The sequence below is a fragment of the Ovis aries genome, chromosome X (genome assembly GCF_016772045.2).
Source record: "Ovis aries strain OAR_USU_Benz2616 breed Rambouillet chromosome X, ARS-UI_Ramb_v3.0, whole genome shotgun sequence".
NCBI lineage: Eukaryota > Metazoa > Chordata > Mammalia > Artiodactyla > Bovidae > Ovis > Ovis aries.
In genome coordinates, this window is record NC_056080.1 from 129,661,581 (window position 1) to 129,687,569 (window position 25,989).

Here is a 25,989-nt window from a genome sequence, read left to right on the forward strand (position 1 = left end):
AAAGTGGTGGAAATAACTTCTGAAGAGCAGAATAAAGTAAAAATAATAAAAAGAACTGAGGACAGTCTCAGAGACTTCTGGGACCATATCAAATGCATCAACTTTCGACTTATAGGGGTCCCAGAAGAAGAAGAGAAAAAGAAAGGGTACGAGACAATTTTTGAAGAGATTATAGTTGAAAATTTCCCAACATAGAAAAGGAAATAGTCAATCAAGTTCAAGAGGCACAAAGAGCCCCATACAGGATAAACCCAAGGAGAAACACGCCAAGACACACACTATTCAAACTAGCAAAGACTAAACACAAGGAAAGAATATTAAAAGCAGCAAGGTAGAAGCAACAAGTAACACACAAGGGAAACCCCATAAGCTTAATAGCTGATCTTTTAGCAGAACTCCACAGGCCAGAAGGGAATGGCAGGATATATTTAAAGTACTGAAAGGCACAAATCTACAACCAAGATTACTGTATCCAGCAAGGATCTCATTCAAAATTGACGGAGAAATAAAAAGCTTTTCAGACAAGCAAGAGTTAAGAAAATTCAGTACCACCAAACCAGCTTTACAACAAATGTTAAAGGGACTGATATAGTCAAGAAATACAAGAGAAGAGAAAAAATCTACAAAATCAACCCCAAAGAATTAAGAAAATGGCAATAGGAACATATATATCAATAATTACTTTAAATATAAATGGATTAAATGCTCCAACCAAAAGACACAGACTGGCTGAATGGATACTAAAACAAGACCCATATATATTCTATCTATGAGAAACCCACTTCAGACCTCAAGACACATATCTACTGAAAGTGAGAGGATGGAAAAATATATTCTATGCAAATGGGAAGCAAAAGAAAGCTGGAGTAGCAATCCTCATATCAGACAAAATAGATCTTAAAGAAGATTACAAGAGATAAGGAAGGGGACTGCATAATGATCATGGGATCAATCCAAGAGGAAGACATAACAATTGTAAATATGTATGCACCCTACATAGGAGTACCTCAATACATAAGACAAACACTAAGACTCTTGAGAGTCCTTTGGACTGCAAGGAGATCCAACCAGTCTATTCTGAAGGAGATCAGCCCTGGGATTTCTTTTGGAAGGAATGATGCTGAAGCTGAAATTCCAGTACTTTGGCCACCTCATGCAAAGAGTTGACTCATTGGAAAAGACTTTGATGCTGGGAGGGATTGGGGGCAGGAGGAGAAGGGGACGACAGAGCATGAGATGGCTGGATGGCATCACTGACTCGATGGGCGTGAATCTGAGTGAACTCCAGGAGTTGGTGATGGACAGGGAGGCCTGGCGTGCTGCAATTCATGGGGTCGCAAGAGTCAGACACTACTGAGCGACTGAACTGAACTGAACTGAACAGACATAAAAGGAGAATTTGACAGTAACCCAATAGTGGTAGGAGACTTTAACACCCCACTCACACCAATGGACAGATCATCAAAGGAGAAAATTAATAAGGAAACACAAGTCTTAAATGATACATTTGAGGAGATGGATCACGTTGATATCTTCAGGACATTCCATCCAAATCAGAAGAATACACCATTCTTCTCAAGTGCACATGGACCATTCTCCACGATAGATTGCATCTTGGATCACAAATCAAACCTCAGTAAATATAAAAAAAATTGAAATCTTATCCAGCATCTTCTCTGACCACAATGCTATGAGACTAAATATCAATTACAAGAAAAAAACTGTAAGAAACACCAAAACATGGAGATTTTAAAATGTGTTTCTAAATAACCAACAGGTTACTGAAGAAATCAAAAGAGAAATAGACACATACACACGTACACAAAGGTAAACTCAAAATGGATTTAAAGACCTAAATATAAGACCAGAAACTATAAATCTCTTAGAGGAAAACATAGGAAGGACACTCAATGACATAAATCAAAGCAATATCCTCTATGACCCACAGCCTAGAGTAATGGAAATAAGAACAAAAGTAACCAAATGGAACCTGGTCAAACTTAAAAGCTTTTGCACAGCAAAGGAAACTCTAAGCAAGGTGAAAAGACAGCCCTCGGAATGGGAGAAAATAATGGCAAATGAAACAACTGACAAAGGATTAATTTCCAAAATATACAAGCAGCTCATACAACTCAATGCCAGAAAAACAAATTACCCAATCAAAAAGTGGGGAAAAGGCCTAAACAGACATTTTCCCAAAGAATACATACAGATGGCTAACAAACACATGAAAAGATACTCAACATCACTCATTATCAGAGAAATGCAAACCAAAGTGAGATATCACCTCACACAGGTCAGAATCAGTTCAGTTCAGTTCAATTCAGTTGCTCAGTCGTGTCCAACTCTTTGCAACCCCATAAATCACAGCATGCCAGGCCTCCCTGTCCATCACCAACTCCCGGAGTTCACTCAAACTCACGTCCGTCGAGTCGGTGATGCCATCCAGTCATCTCATCCTCTGTCGTCCCCTTCTGCTCGTGCCCCCAATCCCTCCCAGCATCAGAGTCTCTTCCAATGAGTCAACTCTTCACATGAGGTGGCCAAAGTACGGGAGTTTCAGCTTTAGCATCATTCTTCCCAAAAAAACACCCAGGACCGATGTCCTTTAGAATGGACTGGTTGGATCTCCTTGCAGTCCAAGGGACTCTCAAGAGTCTTCTCCAACACCACAGTTCAAAAGCATCAATTCTTCAGCGCTCAGCTTTTTCACAGTCCAACTCTCACATCCATACATGACCACTGGAAAAACCATAGCCTTGACTAGACGGACTTTTGTTGGCAAAGTAATGTTTCTGGATGGCCATCATCAAAAAGTCTACAAACAATAAATGCTGGAGAAGGTGTGGAGAAAGGGGAATACTCTTGCACTGTTGGGAATATAAATTGATACAGCTACAATGGAAGGAGGTATGGAGAATCCTTAAAAACCTAGGAATAAAACTACCATATGACCCAGCAATCCCACGCCTAGCATATACCCTGAGGAAACCAAAATTGAAAAAGACACATGTATCCCATTGTTCATTGCAGCATTACTTACAATAGCTAGAACATGGAAACAACCTAGATTTGCATTGACAGATGAATGGATAAAGAAGTGGTACATATACACAATGGAATATTCAGTTCAGTTCAGTTCAGTCACTCAGTCATGTCCGACTCTTTGCCACCCCATGAATCACAGCACCCCAGGCTTCCCTGTCCATCACCAACTCCCAGAGTCCACCCAAACCCATGCCCATTGAGTCGGTGATGCCATCCAACCATCTCATCCTCTGTCGTCCCCTTCTCCTCCTGCCCTCAATCCTTCCTAGCATCAGGGTCTTTTCCAATGAGTCAGCTCTCTGCATCAGGTGGCCAAAGTATTGGAGTTTCAGCTTCAACATCAGTCCTTCCAATGAACACCCAGGACTGATCTCCTTTACGATGGACTGGTTTGATCTCCTTGCAGTCCAAGGGACTCTCAAGAGTCTTCTCCAACACCACTGTTCAAAGCATCAATTCTTCGGCACTCAGCTTTCTTTATAGTCCAACTCTCACACCCATACATGACTACTGGAAAAGCCATAGCCTTGACTAGACAGACCTTTGTTGGCAAAGTAATGTCTCTGCTTTTTAATATGCTGTCTAGGTTGGTCATAACTTTCCTCCCACAGAGCAAGGGTTGTTTAATTTCATGGCAGCAATCACCATCTGCAGTGATTTTGGAGTGCAGAAAAATAAAATCAGCCACTGTTTCCACTACCATAGGCAATGGGAACTTGCTGTATGGCTCAGGAAACTCAAACATGGGCTCTGTATTAACCTAGAGGGGTGGGACGGGGGTTCAAAAAGGAGGTGATATATGTATACCTATGGCTGATTCATGCTGGAGTTTGACAGAGAGCAACAAAATTCTGTAAAGCAATTATCCTTCAGTAAAATAATAAATTAAAAAGAAAAAAATTTCATACAGATGTATCTAATCAGTTATTTTCTAACAGAGAATCTTTTGATCTTTAAAACAATACCTTTCATGACCTGCAATTTTATGTCCATTAGAGAGTGTCCAGGGAAGGCATTTCAAACATCTATCTCCACTGGTACAGTCAGTCGGGGACTGGCAGCCTGTAAGTCACAGCTCTTGACTCAAAGTGTGGTTGAGTGACCAGAGCTCAAGAGATAATAGCCTTTCTATGAAAATCAACCTGGAGATTAAGGGAGAAGGAACTGTGGTACTTGGCCAGTTCTTTTTTGGTTCTTTATTTATATTTAGTTATGGAGATTTAAGCACATGAATCCAGAGCAGGTCATGTCTTCAGGCCCTTACAGCAATGTAGAGGAGAATTATCAGCAATATAAAACCTACAGTATCTCCTTTTACTTCAAGATGTTTGAATGGCCAGGTTCATGTTGAAGTTCACAGCTTTTCTTGTCCATTCCCTTTTCTTTGTGGTCCAGGAATATTTTTATTTTAATTTCATTTGTGTAAATTTCTTATATATGGAGTGATGAATTTTAATGGTGTTGCTAATTTTCTATTAGTTTCCTTGATAAACAAGTTTCTAACTTATGACATCTGTTGAGAGAGAGCAGTCTGGGGGATTTCAATCCTTTACAATTTATTATGATTTGCTTTGAAGCTCATTATTTCATCCTATTGTAAAATATTTCATTTGAATATTTAAAATAAGCTATAAGTAACCCTTTTAACTAGGATGATGAAATGTGTGGAGGATATCTCTGTTATGCAAACAATGAGATAAAAGTGATATAAACTACAAAATTCAAAAATTTCAGTGCTCATTCTTCACAGCCAGTGTTCTTGCCTGGAGAATCCCAAGGACGTGGGAGCCTGGTGGGTTGCCATGTATGGAGTCGCACAGAATCGGACGTGACTGAAGAGACTTAGCAGCAGCAGCAGCATTCTTCACAGAGATCAAAAACAAATTATTATATCTCTGACAGAGCACCACCTCCTGAAGAGTAAAATGGGGGCAAGATTTGATTCCAGAGAGAGTTATTGGACTGTTGCAAATATGAATGGGGCCAGTATCACCTCCACACCTCTCTTTGAGATCAATAGTAAAAGAATTTAGGCAATAAGCCCCCTCAAGAAGTTCATTTCTTCTTATTATTCTGTAATGTTGAAAATTAAAACTAAGGATTTTGAAGGGAAAAAAAGAGCTTATTATGCAAGCTACATTAAAATCAACCATGATGTGTATTCCCAGGAGTGGGATTGCTGGGTCATAAGGCAGTTCTATTTGCAATTTTTAAGGAATCTCCACACTGTTCTCCATAGTGGCTGCAATAGTTTGCATTCCCAATCCCACTGCTGGGCATACACACCGAGGAAACCGAATTGAAAGAGACACGTGTACCCCAATGTTCATCACAGCACTGTTTATAATAGCCAGGACATGGAAACAACCTAGATGTCCATCAGCAGATGAATGGATAAGAAAGCTGTGGTATATATACACAATGGAGTATTACTCAGCCATTGAAAACAATACATTTGAATCAGTTCTAATGAGGTGGATGAAACTGGAGCCGATTATACAGAGTGAAGTAAGCCAGAAAGGAAAACACAATACAGTATACTAACATGTATATATAGAATTTAGAAAGATGGTAATTATAACCCTGTACGCGAGACAGCAAAAGAGACACAGACGTATAGAACGGACTTTTGGACTCTGAGGGAGAGGGAGAGGGTGGGATGATTTGGGAGAATGGCACTGAAACATGTATACTATCATGTAAGAAACGAATCGCCAGTCTATGTTCGATACAGGATACAGGATGCTTGGGGCTGCTGCACTGGGTTGATCCAGAGAGATGATATGGGGTGGGAGGTGGGAGGGGGGTTCAGGATTGGAAACTCATGTACACCCGTGGTGGATTCATGTCAATGTATGACAAAACCAATACAGTATTGTGAAGTAAAATGAAGTAAAAATAAATTAAAAAAAAATAAAATCAACCATGAAATACAGTGCATACCTTACTGTTGCAGCAAGTAAAAATTGGTATATCCACTGGGAAAAAAATTCAGAAGTGGAAACTCTGTGCAGGTCCAATGTCTGCTCTGAGAAACAATTGTGAACAATTTGAAAAGAGTGACTTCAGAAAATGCCTTAATTTCTATGTTGATAATAGTTGCTGGTTCAAAACATCAGTTTTTCTTTCTATGAGTCAGAAATGCATTACCAAGGTGGATTTAGAAAAGGCAGTGGGACAAGAGATCATATTGCCAGCATTTGTTGGATCATCAAAAAAGTAAGAGAGGGCGAGAAAAACATCAACTTTGGCTTTATTGACTATGTCAAAGCCTATGACTGTGTGGATCACGGCAGACTGTGGAGAATTCTTCAAGAGATGGGAATACCAGAACCCCTTGCCTGCCTCCTGAGAAACCTGTATGCAGGTCAAGAAGCAACAGGTAGAAATGGACATGAACAACAGACTGGTTCCAAAGTCAAGGGAAAGGAATACGTCAAGGCTGTGTATTGTCACCCTGTTTATTTAACTTATATGCAGAGTAGATCATGCAAAATACTGGACTAGATGAAGCACAAGCTGGAATCAAGACTGCTGGGAGAAAAATCAATAACCTCAGATATGCAGATGACACCACCCTTATGGCAGAAAGGGAAGAGAAACTAAAGAGCCTCTTGATGAAAGTGAAAGAGGAGAGTGAAAAGGTTGGCTTGAAACTCAATATTCAGAAAACGAAGATCATGGCATCTGGTTCCATCACTTCATGGCAAATAGGTGGGGGGAAAGTGGAAAAAGTGGCTGACTTCATTTTTCTGGGCTCCAAAATCACTGCAGATCATGACTGCAGCCACGAAATTAAAAGATGCTTACTCCTTGGAAGGAAAGTTATGACCAACCTAGACAGCATATTAAAAAGCAGAGACATTACTTTGCTAAAAAATGTCCGTCTAGTCAAGGCTATGGTTCTTCCAGTAGTCATGTATGGATGTGAGAGTCACACTTTAAAGAAAGCTGAATGCCGAAAAACATGATGCTTTTGAACTGTGGCATTAGAGAAGACTCTTGAGAGCCCCTTCTACAGCGAGGAGATCCAACCAGTCCATCCTAATGGAAATCAGACCGGAACATTCATTGAAATGACAGATGCTGAGGCTGAAACTCCAATACTTTGGCCACCTGATGTGAAGAACTGACTCATTTGAAAAGACCCTGATGCTGGGGAAGATAGAAGGTGGGGGGAGAAGGGGACAACAGAGGATGAGATGGTTGGATGGCTTCACTGACTCAATGGCCATGAGTTTGAGTAAGCTCTGGGAGTTGGTGATGGACAGGAAGGGGCTGGAGTGCTGCAGTCATTGGGGTTGCTCAACCTTCTTTATAGTCCAACTCTCACATCCATACATGACTACTGGAAAAGCCATAGCCTTGACTAGACAGACCTTTGTTGGCAAAGTAATGTCTCTGCTTTTTAATATGCTGTCCAGCTTGGTCATAGCTTTTCTTCCAAGGAACAATCGTCTTTAATTTCATGATTACAGTCTGCAGTGATTTTGGAGCCCCCCACCAAGAAAACTCCCTCACTGTTCCCACTGTTTCCCCATCACTGTGAAGTGATGGGACCAGATGCCATGATCTTCATTTTCTGAATTTTGAGTTTTACCAACTTTTTCACTCTCCTCTGTCACTTTCATCTAGAGGCTCTTCAGTTCCTCTTTGCTTTCTGCCATGAGGGTGGTATTATCTGAATATCTGAGGCTATTGACATTTCTCCCAGCAATCTTAATTACAGTTTGTGCTTCATCTACACCAGCGTTTCTCATGATGTATTCTGCATATAAGTTAAATAAGCAGGGTGACAACATACAGCCTTGATGTACTCCTTTCACAATTTGGAACCAGTCTGTTGTTCCATGTCCAGTTCTAACTGTTGCTCCTTGACCTGCATATAGACCTCTCAAGAGACAGGTCATGTGGTCTGGTATTCCCATCTCTTTCAGAATTTTCCACAGTTTCTTGTGATCCACACACTCAAAGGCTTTAGCATAGTCGATAAAGCAGAAATAGATGTTTTTCTGGAACTGTCTTACTTTTTCGATGATCCAATAGATGTTGGCAATTTGATCTCTGGTTCCTCTGCCTTTTCTAAATCCAACTTGAACATCTGGAAGTTCAACGTCCATGTACTTTTGAAGCCTGTATTGGAGAATTTTGAGGATTACTTTGCTAGCATGTGAGATGAGTGCAATTGTGTGGTAGTTTGAGCATTCTTTGACATTCCCTTTCTTTGGGATTGGAATGAAAATTGACCTTTTTCAGTCCTGTGGCTACTTCTGAGTTTTCTAAATTTGCTGGCATGTTGAGTGCAGCACTTTCACAGCATCATCTTTAAGGATTTGAAATAGCGCAATTGAAATTCCATCACCTCCACTAGCTTTGTTCATAGTGATGCTTCCCAAGGCCCACCTGACTTCACATTCCAGGATGTCTGGCTCTAGGTGAGTGATCATGCCATCGTGATTACCTAAGTCATGAAGATCCTTTTTGTATAGTTCTTCTGTGTATTCTTGCCACCTCTTCTTAATGTCTTGTGGTTCTGTTAGGTCTATACTATTTTTGTCCTTTATTGTGCCCATCTTTGCATGAAATGTTCCCCTGGTATCTCTAATTTTCTTGAAGAGATCTCTAGTCTTTCCCATTCTATTGTTTTCCTCTATTTATTTGCACTGATCACTAAGGAAGGCTTTCTTAACTCTCTTTGCTATTCCTTGGAACTCCGCATTTGAATGGGTATATCTATCCTTTTCTCCTTTGCTTTTTACTTCTCTTCTTTTCACAGCTATTTGTAAGGCCTCCTCAAACAGCCATTTTGCTTTTTTGCATTTCTTTTTCTTGGGGATTGTCTTGATCCCTGTCTCCTGTATAATGCCATGAAGCCCTGTCCATAGTTCTTTAGGCACTTTGTCTAGCAGGTCTAATCCCTTGAATCTATTTGTCACTTCCACTGTATAATTGTAAGGGATTTGATTTAGGTCATACCTGAATGGTCTAATGGTTTTCTCTTCTTTCTTCCATATAAGTCTGAATTTGGCAATAAGGAGTTCATGATCTGAGCCACAGTCAGCTCTTGGTCTTGTTTTTGCAGACATTATAGAGCTTCTCCATCTTTGGCTGCAAAGAATATAATCAATCTGATTTTGGTGTTGACCATCTGGTGCTTTCTGTGTGTAGAGTCTTCTCTTGTGTTTTTGGAAGGGATGTTTGCTATGACCAGTGCAGTCTCTTTGCCAAACTCTATTAGCCTTTGCCCTGCTTCATGCTGCACTTCAAGGCCAAATTTGCCTGTTACTCCAGGTATCTCTTGACTTCCTACTATTGCATTCCAGTCCCCTATAATGAAAAGGACATCTTTTGGGGGGGGTGTTAGTTCTTGAAGGTCTTGTAGGTCTTCATAGACCATTAAATTTCAGCTTCTTCAGCATTACTGGTCAGGGCATAGACTGGGATTACTCTGATATTGAATGGTTGCCTTGGAAACAAAAAGAGATCATTCTGTCATTTTTGAGACTGCATCCAAGTACTCCATTTCAGACTCTTTTGTTGACTATGATGGCTACTCCATTTCTTCTAAGGGATTCTTGCCCACAGTAGTAGATATAATGGTCATCTGAGTTAAAGTCAACCATTCCAGTCCACTTTAGTTCACTGATTCCTAAAATGTTGATGTTCACACTTGCCATCTCCTGTTTGAGCACTTCCAATTTGCCTTGATTCATGGGCCTAACATTCCAGGTTCCTATGCAATATTGCTCTTTATTTACAGCATCGGACTTTTCTTCCATCACCAGTCACATCCACAACTGGGTGTTGTTTCTGCTTTGGCTCCATCTCTTCATTCTTTCTGGAGTTATTTCTCCACTGATCTCCAGTAGCATATTGGGCACCTACCCACCTGGGGAGTTCATCTTTCAATGTCCTATGTTTTTGCCTTTTCATACTGTTCATGGGGTTCTCAAGGGAAGAATACTGAAGTAGTTTGCCATTCCCTTCTCCAGTGGACCACATTTTGTCTGAATCCTCCGTCATGACCTGTCCATCTTGGGTAGCCCTACAAGGCATGGCTCATAGTTTCACTGAGTTGGACAAGGCTGTGGCCCACGTGATCAGGTCAGTTAGTTTTCTGTGATTGTTGTTTCACGCCTGTCTGCCCTCTGGTGGAGAAGGATAAGAGGCTTATGGAAACTTCCTGATGGGAAAGACTGACTAAGGGGGAAACTGGGTCTTGTTCTGATGGGTGGGGCCATGCTCAATACATCTTTAATCCAATTTTCTGTTGATGAGTGGAGCTGTGTTCCCTCCCTCTTATTTACCTGGGGCGAAACTGTGGTGGAGGCTTCCCTAATGGCCCAAATGGTAAAGCATCTGTCTGCAATGCAGGAGACCCAGATATGATCCCTGGGTTGGGAAGATCCCCTGGAGAAGGAAATGGCAGCCCACTCCAGTATTCTTGCCTGGAAAATCCCATGGACCGTGGAGCCTGGTAGGCTACTGTCCATGGGGGTGCAATGAGTCGGACACGACTGAGCGACTTCACTGTAAACTATGGTGGAGGTAATGAAGATAATGGCAACTTCCTTCAAAAGGCCTCACGCATGTACTGCTACACTCAGTGCCCCAACCCAGCAGTAGGCCACCACCAACCTACGTCTCCACTGGAGACTCCTGGACACTCCCAGGCAAGTCTAGGTCAGTCTTTTGTGGGGTCACTACTCCTTTTTCCTGGGTCCTGGTGCACGCAAGTTTCTGTCTGTGTCCTTCAAGAGTCTATTTCCCAGTCCTGTGTAAGTCCTGGCCTCTCTATGGTGGGGTTAAGCCTCTCTAAGAGGGCTTATGCCATACCCAAGTCTGCTGCACCCAGGGCCCCTGCCCCTGTGACAGTCCATTCCTGACCCATACCTACACAGGAGACACTCAAACCCAGTTCTGTCTCAGTCTATGTGGGGTCTCTGGGTCCTGCACACAAGGTTTGTTTGAGCCTTCTGAGATGAGCGGAGATGGGGTGTGATTCTAAAGGCGAGTTCACCCCTCCTACCGTCTTGCTGGGGCTTCTCTGACCTTGGACATGGGGTGTCTCCTCAGGGCCACTCCAGTGCCACACAGCTATGGAAACCAGTACTGGCCCACACGCTTCTGTATTCTTGCCTGGAGAACGCTGCTCCCTGACAGAGAAGCCTGGTAGGCTCGTCTCCAAGGTCACAAAAAGTAGGACACTACGAAAGCAACCACACATGCAGAGGCACAAGACGTTTTTTGCCTGTGGCAGCTCTGCCCCAGTGAGAGTTGAGGGTGAAGGTGGCACAGCTGTGGGGACCCTGGTGGCACCAAGTGTGCAGGGGCACGGACTGCCTCCAGCGCAGGAATTACGGCCCTATAGTACAGGTTCTGTACTATATATCAGTCCTCATTTATATATTTAAATGTTTGATTAACTAGGATATGTGGAAACTTTGTAAATGAACTGGGATATGTGGGGAAAGTATACTAGAGGTAGTGGATGGCTATATCAGTTTCTTCACTCTATCTATTGCATATCACACATAAACTGCTTCTGAAGAACTCCATAGTACACTTTGGGAGAATGAGAATAAACTGGGAAATGAAATTGCTAGGAAAATAATTTAGAACCTACCAAACTCTGTCATGACTGACCTAGAGAAAACACTACAGCTGGGGTTAAGAGGTTGGAATTTTGTAGATCCTCCTAAGTTTTCTCTCATTGTTTTGCTGAGAGTCACATTATTCACAGATTTCTACATCCAATAACAGTGGTTGATAAATTCTTTTTAACTTTAAATTTTTTATGGATATATTCATCAGTTGCAATATTATATTTGTTCAGGTTTACAACATAGTGCTTCAGTTGTTTTATATATTATACTCTGTTTGTATTTATTAATAGATAATTGGTGTATTTCTCTGTGCTGTACAGCATATCCGTGTTGCTTAAAGTTCAAAATGAATAATGTAAAATATAATGAAATATTAAGTTCTAATGAAAACCATTGTAAATTAAACAGGACTGAAACCACAGAGTGCTTTAATCTCTCTCCAAGGATGTAGTAACCTTGAAATCAATCTTTTAAAAAAGAAATAGGAGAATAGAATTATGGACAGAGGGAAAGGGGAGGAGAGGGTGAGATGCAAAGAAAGAGTAACATGGAAATTTACATTACCATATGTAAAATAGATAGCCAATGGGAATTTGCTGTATGGCTCAGGAAACACAAACAGAGCCTCTGTATCAACCTAGAGGGGTGGGATGGGGAAGGAGATGGCAGGAAGTTCCAAAAATGAGGGGATATATGTATACCCTAGGCTTCATGTTGAGGTTTGACAGAAAACAGCAAAATTCTGTAAAGCAATAATCCTTCAATTAAAAATTAATTAATTAAAAAATAAAGAGTACCTCAAAACAAACAAAAATAAAAGGAATAGGAAAATCACCAACTACTTTGAAATTCAGCAATATACTTATAGAAATAAAAATGTCAATGCACCAAGAAGAAAACACATGGACATTAAATTCAGTAAACACTATCATAAGCAATAGCAGTCAAATACTTGAGGTAGAAGAAGAAGTCATCTCATTTCTCTTAACTGCTGAACATCCTCTTCCTCCTTATTTTGATGCAAGGAGCTAGAGGCATGTCCCACAACAAGAAGTGGATGCATGCATGCGCGCTGAGTCTCCTCAGTTGTGTCCCACTCTTCGTGGCCCTATGAACTGTGGCCCGCCAGGCTCCTCTGTCCCTGGGAATTATCCAGGAAAGAATACTGGAGGGGGTTTCCATGCCCTCCTCCAGGGAACCTTCTCCATCTAGGGACAGAACCTGGGTCTCCTGTGTCTCCTGCATTGCAGGCAGGTTCTTTAGTACCGGCACCACCTGGGAAGACCCAAGAAATGGATGTGTGCAAGCTAAGCCGCTTCAGTCGTGTCTGACTCTTTGAGACCCTATGGATTGTAACCCACTAGGCTCCTCTGTCCATGGGACCTTCCAGCAAGAATACTGGAGTGGGTTGCCATGCCTTTCTCCAGGGCATCTTCCCACTCCAGGGACTGAATCCATGGCTCTTACGTTTTCCACATAAGAAGGCAGGTTCTTTACCACTAGCACCACCTGGGAAGCCCCAAGAAATGGATGCCTGTACTTAAATGGCCATGGTTAAAAGCAGGTGCTTGAATGGAAAAACATCAGGAAAACTATCACCCCATGTTCCCTCTCCATCTCTAGGCTGAGTGTCACAGGAAGGTTCTTATTTGTTCATCTCTCCTCACTCCACCATACGTTTGGCCAATTGCTTTGGCTCATGGGCTACCAGTCCCTCATTGGCTGCTACTGTGGAGACTGTGGCTACATTCTCTGTCACTGGACTATCCCATCATCCCTGCAAGTGTGCAATTCAGTCAGGATTTTTGTTTTCTTTTCTTTTTTTTTTTTTAAGCAAAATGTTCTAGGTTGCAAACAAAAAATAGGATCAGAGAAATCTGGATAAGGTAATTTCAAAAGATACGGCGCTTGATTGCAGAAATTTAGAATTTTCTTATTTTACACTGTGTTTGAGTCCTACTTTACACATGGAAGTGAATTGGGATTGAAGGAATAGAATGTGATTTTTATATCTGCTACTGCTGGTGCAGTGGTCAAGAATCTGACTGCCAGTACAGGAGACGAAAGAGACACAGCTTCTATCCCTTGGTCAGAAAGATCCCCTGGAGTAGAAAATGACAACCCAGTTCAGTATTCTTGCTTGGAAACTTTCAAGGAGATAGGAGCCTGATAGTCTCCTGTCCATGGGGTCAGAAAGAGTCGGACATGACTGAGTGACTGAGCGCGCGCGCACACACACACACATGCATACACACACACACACACACACACATACACACACACACACACACACTGCTCTTTGTGAGCCTGCATGTTACCTTGCTTCAGTGGTGTTCGACCCTTTGCAGACCCTATGAACTGTAGCCCACCAGGCTCCTCTCTCCATGGGATTCTCCAGGAAAGAATACTGGAGAGGGTTGCCATGCCCTCCTCCCGGGGATCTTTATGACCCAGGGATGGACCCTGCCTCTCCTGCGACTCCTGCATTGCAGGCGGATTCTTTACTGCTGAGCCACCCGGGAAGACCACACTGGTTTTTATCGGTTGCTATACCCATATAAAAATCTCTGGATGATACCTAAATATAGACGGGAGAATGAAAATGGAAAAGGCCAATGAAACTTTTAGGGAAAGAATTTTGACCATAAAGATCCTTAAAATCACTGAGAAACCACGAATAGAAATAACCATTTAGGAAAGGGACGAGTTGCAACACGTTAAGAAAAAAGGACACGATTTTCCGTCGAACAAATGACACAACCGACACATATTGAAGCAAAGTTAATGAGGTTTTTAATGTTTTCTTTGGGGTAGAAATGTTTTAAAGATTAAATGTAGGGCCTAAGGGGAGAACCCTTAAGTCTGGTTTGCGATGGTCAGACAGTCCCGGGGCAGTTCATCTGCAGAGGTGGTATCTGATGACCGACTTGGTGGCCTCGGACGTGGCGTACTTGCCGAGCTCCCCAGGCAACAGAAGACGCACAGATGTCTGGATGTCTTCGGTCATGATGGTGCAGCGCTTGTTGCTGTGGGCCAGGCGCCCGGCCTCTTCGGCAATCCGCTCGAACATATCTTTCACAAACGAATCCAGGACGTTCACGGACTCACGGGAAAGACTCAGGCCTGTATGTACTTGCTTCAGCACCCTAGGGAAATAGGTAGCAAAGCTTGAGAAATTGCCCTGACGGCAGCGGCGGCGACGGCAACGGCGGCCCTTAGCTGTCTTCTGCTTCGCCTTTTTTGGTTCCGCATCATTCAGCTCTGGTTTCGAGGTCTCTGCTTTCACCATCTCCGTTTCAGAGGGCTCAGTTTCGGAGGTGCTGGTGTCTATGGTGATCACGTCTTCCTCATGGCTGTCAGAGGACGGTTTCCACACGGCAGCGCCACCACTCTCCATAGCGCAGCCCAGAAGAACAGTGAGGTCGTTGAAGGCCGTTGGCCGAATTTATAGGCCCGGCTTTCCCTGACGTCACAGACACTGTCCATCTCTGATTGGATGCAAGGCAGGGAGGCCTGTTACTATGGCAGCCCATGTCCCGTGACACCGGACGTCCGACCTCCCAACTCCTGCCCTGCCCCTCCCCCATGTTTAACCCCCAGTCAGCCCATCTCCCCTGGTGGCTCTGACGGTAAAGTGTCTGTCTACAATGCGGGATACCTGGGTTCGATCCCTGGGTCGGGAAGATCTCATGGCGAAGGAAATGGCAACCCACTCCAATACCGTTGTCTAGAAAATCCCATGGACGGAGGAGCCTGGTGTCCATGGGGTCACAAAGAGTTGGACAGGACTGAGCAACTTCACTTTCACTTTCAGCCAAACTCAGTGAAAGTCACCTAATTTGGAAAATGAAATAATCAGTAAAAGCTTCCTGAGAGAGTATGACAGACCTCCATAGCTCCATCTCTTTCAGGCATCAGAGTGGACACTTGGTGGACATCTTACTCCAACACAGAATCTTCTCGTGGTTGACCTACAGTGGCATGAGCAGAATGTCCTGGCTTCCCCAGCAGAGTGCTCCTGAAAATCATAGGAATGAAATGAACAGCTATTGTCTCCAGAATTTATCAAAACCAATGATCAGTATGAGGAGAACGACAAAATCCCATTCTCCAAATACAGAACACAAACAGAAACATGAATCCTTACACATACACACTAAAAATATGTAACATTTTGCAAATTATAAGTTGTAGTCTTAAACCTTATTTAGGTCCCCCAAATACCACACATACTGGAATTGATTAATGATTTACAGTGGTTATTTCTCAAAAAATGATCACTCTTTTTGCTGAAAAGCCACTAGGGTGAGAGAAAACGAATAAAAAGAGAGAGAAATAAAACACCTAGAAATAAACGTACCGAAAAAGAAAGTAAAGAGGAACTAAAAGCCTCTTGATGAAAGTGAAAGAGGAGAGTGAAAAAGTTGGCTTAAGTCCAACATTCAGAAAATGAAGATCATGGCATTCGATCCCATCACTTCATGGGAAACAGATGGGGAAACAGTAGAAACAGTGTCAGACTTTATTTTGGCGGGGGGCCCCAAATCACTGCAGATGGTGATTGCAGCCATGAAATTAAAAGACGCTTACTCTTTGGAAGGAAAGTTATGACCAACCTAGATAGCATATTCAAAAGCAGAGACATTACTTTGCCAACAAAGGTCTGTCTAGTCAAGGCTATGGTTTTTCCAGTAGTCATGTATGGATGTAAGAGGTGGACTGTGAAGAAGGCTGAGCGCAGAAAAATTGATGCGTTTGAACTGCGGTGTTGAAGAAGACTCTTGAGAGTCCCTTGGACTGCAAGGAGATCCAACCAGTCCATTCTGAAGGAGATCAGCCCTGGGATTTCTTTGGAAGTAATGATGCTACAGCTGAAACTCCAGTACTTTGGCCACCTCATGAGAAGAGTTGGCTCATTGGAAAAGACTCTGATGCTGGGCGGGATTGGGGGCAGGAGGAGAGGGGGACCAGAGAGGATGAGATGGCTGGATGGCATCACTGACCCGACGGACGTGAGTCTGAGTGAACTCCGGGAGTTGGTGATGGACAGGGAGGCCTGGCGTGCTGCATTTCATGGGGTCGCAAAGAGTCGGACATGACTGAACGACTGAACTGAGAGCTCCTGTACAAAATGCTAGTGATTAGGTCAATTAAACACATTCATTTATTGTCTCATACTTGTGGAGGCGCTAAGTCCAAATCAAAGTTTCATCTGAGTTGGATCTTATGCAAGGTGTGAATGCGTTAGGGGCCTCCACTCCTGGCCACTTTCCTTGGCTTGTAAATAGCTGAAATCTCCCTATACCTCCCCACATTTTCTTCCCTATATGTATGTATCTATGTCTGATTTTCCCTTTTCCAGTTCAGTTCAGTTCATTTCAGTTGCTCAGTCATGTCCGACTCTTTGCGACCCCATGAAATGCAGCACGCCAGGCCTCCCTGTCCATCACCAACTCCCGGAGTCCATCCAAACACATGTCAATTGTGTCGGTGATGCCATCCAACCATCTCATCCTCTGTCGTCCCCTTCTCCTCCCACCCTTAATCTTTCCCAACACCAGGGGCTTTTCCAAATACTTAGCTCTCCGTATCAGGTGGCCAAAGTACTGGAGTTTCAGCTTTAGCATCATTCCTTTCAAAGAAATCCCAGGGCTGATCTCCTTCAGAATGGACTGGTTGGATCGTCTTGCAGTCCAAGGGACTCTCAAGAGTCTTCTCCAACACCACAGTTCAAAACCATCAATTCTATGGTGCTCAGCTTTCTTTATAGTCCAACTCTCACATCCATACATGACCACTGGAAAAACCATAGCCTTGACTAGACGGACCTTTGTTGGAAAAGTAATGTCTCTGTTTTGGAATATACTATCTAGGTTGGTCATAACTTTCATTCCAAGGAGCAAGCGTCTTTTAATTTGATTGCTTCAGTCACCATCTGCAGTGATTTTGGAGCCCAGAAAGGTAAAGACAGCCACTGTTTCCACTGTTTCCCCATCTATTTGCCATGAAGTGATGGGACTGGATGCCATGATGTTAGTTTTCTGAATGTGGAGCGTTAAGTCAACATTTTCTCTCTCCTCTTTCACTTTCATCAAGAGACTCTTTCCCTTTTTATATGGATATAGCTCATTTGGATTAAGACCTATTCTAATGAACACATTTTAACTTGATTACTTGGTAAATACTCTATCTCCAAATATGATCACATATGAGTATGAGTGTTTATGGCACAGATACATTAAGTTTAGAGGCAAAAAATCAACCCATAAGAGATGTGCATTTTGAACTAATTGTGGGCATATCTCCTTCCTCTTCCATCTTATTAAAAGAACACTGAAAACCACTTATGAGAAACAAAGTGGTCCCACCACAGTCATTTTCACAATTCTGTGAATGTTCAGTAATTTCATTTCAGTATTTTATTTCTTCTTCCCTCTGTGAGGGAGAAAATTGTCTGCCATTCTCAGTGGGTACAAAGTATTCTTTACACCTACACTTGAAATTATTTCCCATTGTGTAGGATATAAGAGCCTGTAAACTCAGCCAAACACTGAGATAAAAACCTGATAATCCATGAAATCAAACTTTTCCTGAGCCCTTCAGGAAAGGGACATGGCTATAGGAAAGAAAAAACAGAAGATTTTCTTTAAACTGGGAGAACCTCATGAGATAAAGAAAAAGAATTGAGGTCCTCATTTCACGCCAGTCAGAATGGCTGCTATCCAAAAGTCTATAAGCAATAAATGCTGGAGAGGGTGTGGAGAAAACGGAACCCTCTTACACTGTTGGCGGGAATGCAAACTAGTACAGCCACTATGGAGAACAGTGTGGAGGTTCCTTAAAAACTGGAAATAGAACTTCCATATGACCCAGCAATCCCACTGCTGGGCATACACACCAAGGAAGCCACAATTGAAAGAGACACATGTACCCCAGTGTTCATCGCAGCACTGTTTACAATAGCCAGGACATGGAAACAACATAGATGTCCATTGACAGATGAACGGATAAGAAAGCTGTGGTACATATACAGAATTACCCATTGAAAAGAATGCATTTGAATCAGTTCTAATGAGGTGAATGAAACTGCAACCTATTATACAGAGTGAAGTAAGTCAGAATGAAAAATACCAAACAGTATACTAACGCATATATATGGAATTTAGAAAGATGGTAATGATGACCCTATATGTGAGAGAGCAAAAGAGACACAGATGTATGGAACAGTCTTCTGTGGGAGAAGGCGAGGTGGGATGATTTGAGAGACTACCATTGAAACATGTATATTATCATATGTGAAACAGATCACCAGTCCAGGTTCGATGCATGAGACAGGGTGCTCAGGGCTGGTGCACTGGGATGACCCAGAGGGATGGGACGGGGAGGGAGGTGGGAGAGGGGTTCAGGATGAGGAACACATGTAAACCCATGGCTGATTCATGTCAATGTATGGCAAAAACCACTACAATATTGTCAAGTAATTAGCCTCCAATTAAATAAACTTTTTTAAAGTAAAATAAATATATTAATTTAAAAAAAACCATAATGAATTTATAAGGACTGAAATGAAATAGTAACGTCTCTCTTCACATAGAGGGGGAAATCAGAAACTTTTATAAAGTGAATAAAATTATTCACTATTGAAATAGTTGAGGAAATTACATGAGTGGTGTGACTTTATTTTCCCTTAAGTGCTCACCAATGTTCTCTGTATTATTATTATTACTATATGAGTATGTACACACCATTACTTATTATCAAGCATCCATTTTAGAATGCAGAGAAGTGTCTTATATATTATTAATTTTGAAGCAATGTTATATAAATTGTACAAGGGACCATGAAAAACAGAGGGAGCTACAAAAATCTTACACTTACTAGCACATCAGCAGAAACATTCATAGATATATAAGAAATCATAAATAATCGCTCCCTTAATGCACTAAGTTCTGAAGTATTTTATAAGGCATCCATTGATAAATAACTTGTGATTATCAAAAATTCAATATTTTCCAAATTGCACAGGGATTTGGATACCCTTATTCATCAAAAAATTCTATATAAGTAAGACTTTCCCTCAATACTCTACATTTATATGTTTGAAGAATTAAAAAATTGTAACTATACCACCTAGTAAATATCATACCAGCATTTATCTGTGAAAAAAAAAATTGGTTTCAATACAATGGAAAATTCAACAGCTATGCCCACCTAAACTCAAAATTCTTGCCTTCTATGGGTTGAATTCCTTTCCCTAATACATCTGTTCAGTTCAGTTCAGTCATTCAGTCATGTCCAACTCTTTGCGACCCCAAGAATCACAGCACGCCAGGCCTCCCTGTCTATCACCCACTCCCAGAGTTCACTCAGACTCGCATCCATCGAGTCAGTGATGCCATCCAGCCATCTCATCCTGTATCGTCCCCTTCTCCTCCTGCCCCCAATCGCTCCCAGCATCAGAGTCTTTTCCAATGAGTCAACTCTTCACATGAGGTGGCCAAAGTACTGGAGTTTCAGCTTCAGCATCATTCCCTTCAAAGAAATCCCAGGGCTGATCTCCTTCAGAATGGACTGGTTGGATCTCCAGGGACCCTCAAGAGTCTTCTCCAACACCACAGTTCAAAAGTATCAATTCTTCGGCGCTCAGCTTTCTTCACAGTCCAACTCTCACATCCATACATGACCACTGGAAAAACCATAGCCTTTACTAGACGGACCTTTGTTGGCAAAGTAATGTCTCTGCTTTTGAATATGCTATATAGGTTGGTCATAACTTTTCTTCCAAGAGGTAAGTGTCTTTTAATTTCATGGCTGAAGTCACCATCTGCAGTAATTTTGGAGCCCAGAAAAATTAAGTCTGACACTGTTTCCACTGTTTCCCCATCTATTTCCCATGAAGTGATGGGACTTGATGCCATGATCCTCGTTTTCTGAATGTTGAGCTTTAAGCTAATTTTTTCACTCTGCACTTTCACTTTCATCAAGAGGCTTTTAGCTCCTCTTCACTTTCTGCCATAAGGGTGGTGTCATCTGAATATCTGAGGTTATTGATATTTCTCCTGGGGAAATTAAATAAATACTCTTGTTTAGGCTTCAGAGACACAGCACGATAGGCCTCTGACTTTGCTTCTGACCAGCCTGGACACTGCCCTGACTACTGCTGTGGCTGTCAGCCACATCTACTGTGAGTGTGGAAGAGAAACACAATTGATAGATAGGAAGTGGATCTTGCAGTTTGTTAAGTGCCTGGAGGAGGTCTGGCCAACCATTCCAGGATTTAGCAACTTTCCAAGATTTGCAGAACAAAGCAAACAGCATTGGAAAAAATTAACATCGTACCACAGCTGCAGTTTTGCTTACAGATTGAAGATGATAATCAGTTTGTGGCCTAGGATTATAAGCAGGGAACCCGGAACTGCAATCTTTGAAGTCTCACCCACGGAGTGGACGGGCTGCCTGGAACCTTTTCCCAGTTGGGGCTCCAGATGTGCTGTGTCAGGTGACTTCCCAGAGCTGTTTAAGTCTGAATGCTGTTCGAAATCCAGATTGGTGATGTATCCTCTGCTCTATTTCTCTCTCTTATTTTAATGTTAGTATATTGCAAGTAAGTTAGATAATTCTCTAATAACACTTGTATTGCTTATTTGTATATAATGAGTAGCTCATTTTGTTAACAAATCCTTTGAAACTGCGATGAAAGTGAAAACTTTTGACAAAACAACTATGGTAAAGGAACTCCTAAGAAATGTTTGTCACTTCTGGTAGGCCGAGGAGATGTATTTTCTTAGTCCATTTCTTAGGTTTCTTGACCTCCATTTAATTCTTTGATTCTCTTCATGAAGTATTTTGTAGTATTTCTTTCGTCTATTTGCTAGATCATATATTCTCTCTCCATTTCTGTCTCAGCTGTTTAAACTTTCTTTACTCTTCTGTTATGATGTTCAGTACTAGAAAGCTTATTTGTCTGCTGATAATTAGCTATGTATTACTCATGTCTTATGTATCTTATCATCTATTTAAATATGTTAGGTATATTTCTTGTGCCTCGTATCTGATTATTAGTCTTTACAGGTTTCCATCTTGGTTTATAGTTTATGCTGATGCTGTCATTTTGGAGGGGGAAGTTGTATGTGCTCAGGAGGGGGGGCTTTATTTGTAGGAATACTTATAGAAGCCTCAATTAGGGTTAAGCTCCTCTAGATGCAATTAGATTTGTATTTGCCATATGTTTGCAAACAGAAATTACTTGGGCCATGCTGACAGTATTAATTAGAATACCAAAGCTACATCATGGCACTCTTTTGGTTAAAATTCTTTATCAACATTTTATTCCTCGCCCATAGCTAAAGACAAAAATTAGAATTTTCTTTGGTCCTTCCTTTCTTATGAGAAAGAAAGTCCAGTTTTTCACTATAGGTATAGTCAATTAATCAGTTAGAATTATGTGTGTGTGTGTCAGCTGTCTATTCATTTGAGCCACTTTTCAAGCACATCTGAGTATTTGAAATACTCTTTAGCATAACTTTGTATATTACAATTTATAATGGGAACATTTAAAAATTTTTTAACTTAATTTCCAAATGTGAAATGTAAATATCTGTTAAAAATATGAACCATCCTAAGACCACTGCAAAGTTCCAGGCAACCTTCACACACATACCACACATACCTGGTGCTGAAAGGGGCCTCTTTTCTTGTGGGGAGGTCTAGCAGGACAGAATAACCCTTTCCATGGTAGCTCTATGTCCTCAAACAGCAAGGCAGAAGGACATTCCTTCTTAAACCTTAGGCTGGTAAATGGCCTAATACAATTTCCACCAGTCTTATTCATTGCTCAAAATAATCAAAAGCTTCATCAGCTCAAGAGGAGGGGGAAACAGACAAGACTTCTTATTGGAAGGAGTACTCAGGGACAAGCAATATTCCTGAATCTAATAGCCACTGAAATCAAAGTCAAGCTTCTTGCGATATTTTTGGGTGCCATACACAGGGTAAGGCTATAGAAATAAGTGTTTTGTTCACTATACTATGGTGATTTCTTTGGATTGGCTTACTTTTTACTGACTAATAGGAGGTGGACACGTACTATTTAGTGGAGTCTTATACTGCATGCCACAGCTTTCACACCAAAGTGGGCTGAAACTTCTAACCATTATAGACATTGTAACCATTTGTATAGACAAAGAAACACGCAGGTAGACAGCAAGGAGAATGTAAGTACAGATTTCTTGGTGAAAGGAACACAGACAGACCTGGCCTGAATAACTAACTTTTCTGATTTAGGAATACAGAGTTTTCTCATATACCTCATGGCCCTCTTCTTTTTGGGTCCTCTAATATCTGACATTTATTTGTAATTTGCCTCCTCGATTGTGAAAAGTGCATATCCACAGAGTCATAAATGGGGCAGTTTTGAGGAAAAAAATTAGGGAGAGGGAAAAGCATAAAAAACTGCCCTTGTATGATGTTGGAGTTTTTTTTTAAGGGAAACACTTTATTATATGTTTTTCACCTGAATTATTTTCCAGAGGGAGATTTGAGATCATTGGAGATTATTCTTTTATATCGAGATATTTCCTACCAAGCAGGCTCATCAAGAGAAGCATGGTTTCTGTAATCATCTGATAGAATCACTCAAAGGCAAAGCCATGCATAATACTGGATCAGACACTGAAGTGAGATTCAGGAAATCACCTGGATCCTGGTGTCAGTTCTAATTCAGCAGCTATGTGGCTGTGGGTAATGCTCTTCACCTACCAGAGTATGGTAAAGGACTCGAGTTTTCAGACAGTTATATCACACGGATATATTCCATAAGCCAGTCCATTGACTTCCACAAGCACAGTAACCCTGCATATTACTCCTACTTAAAACAAATTTCCCTCAGGTGCATGACAAAATACCTGCTCAAGCATCAGCCCTACCGTGCTCTATGACTTCTGCTTATCTTCACTTCTCAAGAGCGATGAATTCCACAATGCCTCTGTACAGAGGAATACTGCAGTTATTTCTGCAATATTTTGAACTGAACGAATTTCAGCTCTCGTTTATGTTTTACAATAAATTCTATCCTAGAGATGATGTTCAAAAACATTTGAACTATTTCCCTGGGGTTGAAACTTATAGTTTGTTGCTTAAGCAGTAAAGCCCTTGTGCTAATTTGTGTTTGCAGTAGCCAACACCACTCGGTCGTGATTATTCTTTAGGTGCCTGTTTTCTTCAATCACCCTGTGAAGTGAGCAGTTACATATGCTCATTTCCCCTCTTGGTCTTCTGCAGTGAACCTCATTTCTCTCCCTCCTTCGTAGGTGGCAAGTGTCAGTCACCCATGCACTTCTGTCTTCATGGACCACATGATGCGGTTGTGAAACTGGTTTCCTAATGCCTGTATTTGATTATTGAATTCACTAAATGTGAAACACACCTACACCAGTAAAAATATGCTAGTGGGTTCGGTTTGCTGACAGGAATTCTCACATAATAACAATGTATAATATTTGACTGGAAAAACATTTGTATGTCATATGGGTAAACACTGGGATATTGAAAGCAGCAACAATGAGCACAATAGAAATGAAGTTATTCTGTGAAATAATGTCTTTTTCCTATGGGTCCATAGTTCTCTTTTCAAAAATGCAATGGCTCTGAAATGAGCTTTTCATTTCCAAAATTATATTCAGCTTGTCTACAATCATCTCAAGGTCCCACCTAGAGATATTTTCTTGCCATTGATTTGGTGGAAGAATTTCCTGCTCTCCTTGGGAATCATATTCTTTTTTAAAAGTTCTCTCATGAGATTTCTCTAATTTTCCACAAAATGCTAAATAATATTCTTGATAATTGGACTCACATTTCCTAAATATTTAGTGCAGTGACCAAAGAGAGCCCTGGAGGTATAACAGCCCATCACAATTCTTCTCTATTGGACCAAAAGATACAGACCTTCATTGCCCATTCTTGAAAAGGCACTGTCCACTTCATACCTGTACTACTCAGGGAGGCTCTCTCTAGTATCTTGCCACAGGACCTAAATTCTTTCTCCTTATCTCATGAGGTTCTGCCACTTTAAAGAACGCCTTTTGTTTTTTCTGTCATGTAGAGCCGTGTCCTTTTCCTGAAGGGCTCAGGAAACGTATGATTTTGTGGATTATCAGAATTTTATGTCAATGTTTGGCTGCTGCTGCTAAGTCACTTCAGTCGTGTACGACTCTGTGCGACCCCATAGACGGCAGCCCACCAGGCTCCCCCGTCCCTGGGATTCTCCAGGCAAGAATCCTGGAGTGGGTTGCCATTTCCTTCTCCAATGCATGAAAGTGAAAAGTGAAAGTGAAGCCGCTCAGTCGTGTCCAACTCTTCGCGACCCCATGGACTGCAGCCTACCAGGCTCCCCCGTCCATGAGATTTCTCAGGCAAGTGTACTGGAGTGGGTTGTCATTGCCTCCTCCTCTTATATCCTACCGAATATGAAATAATTACAACTGCAGGTTTGAAGAACACTTTGTAACAATTGAAAATGACACACTATCTTCTCGCTCACAGAGAGAAAAAGAAATAAAATACTAAAATGAAATTAATAAACATTCACAGAACTGTGAAAATGACTGTGGTGGGGCCACCTTGTTTCTCATAAGTGGTCACCAGTATGCTCTCTTTTTATTTATTTATTTTACTTTACAATAATGTATTGGTTTTGCCATACATCAACATGATGGAAGAGGCAGGAAATATTCCCATGTTTAGTTCAAAATACATATCTCCTATGGGTTGAATTTGTGCCTCTAAAATTAATGTATCTATGCCATAAACACTCATATTCGTATGTGATCATATTTGGAGATGAGCATTTACCAAGCAAACAAGTTCAAATATGTTCATTAGAGTAGGTCTTAATTTAACTGAGTCATATCCATATAATAAGGGAAAGTCAGACATAGACACATACACAGAGGAAAGAAAATGTGGACAGATATATGGGGATTTCAGTTATCTGCAGGCCAAGGAGAGGCCTCACACCTTGCATAAGATCAATTCAGATGAAACCTTGATTTGGACTTAGAACCTCCACAAGTATGAGACAAATGAATGTTGTTTAAGTGACCTAATCACTAGCATTTTGTACAGGAGCTCTAGAATACTTGAGAAAGTGTTGAAAGTGTTACTCGCTCAGTCGTGTTTGACTCTTTCTGACTCCATGGATTGCAACCTAGCAGGTTCCTCTGTCCATGGAATTTTCCAGTCAAGAATACTGGAGTGGGTTTCCATATCCTACCCCATGGAATCTTCTGGACCCAGGGATTAAACCTAGGTCTCCTGCATTGCGGTGGATTCTTTACTA

At 41.5% G+C, this 25,989-nt stretch overlaps 1 protein-coding gene across 1 annotated transcript; it reads right to left on the reverse strand.

The window, feature by feature from the left end:
• Positions 1-14,550: 14,550 nt before the first annotated feature.
• On the reverse strand, positions 14,551-15,051 carry LOC114111703 (histone H2B-like). Its single transcript, XM_027963504.1, has one exon. The coding sequence runs from the start codon at positions 15,049-15,051 to the stop codon at positions 14,551-14,553; it is 501 nt and encodes a 166-aa protein (XP_027819305.1).
• Between the last annotated feature and the right edge of the window lie 10,938 nt (positions 15,052-25,989).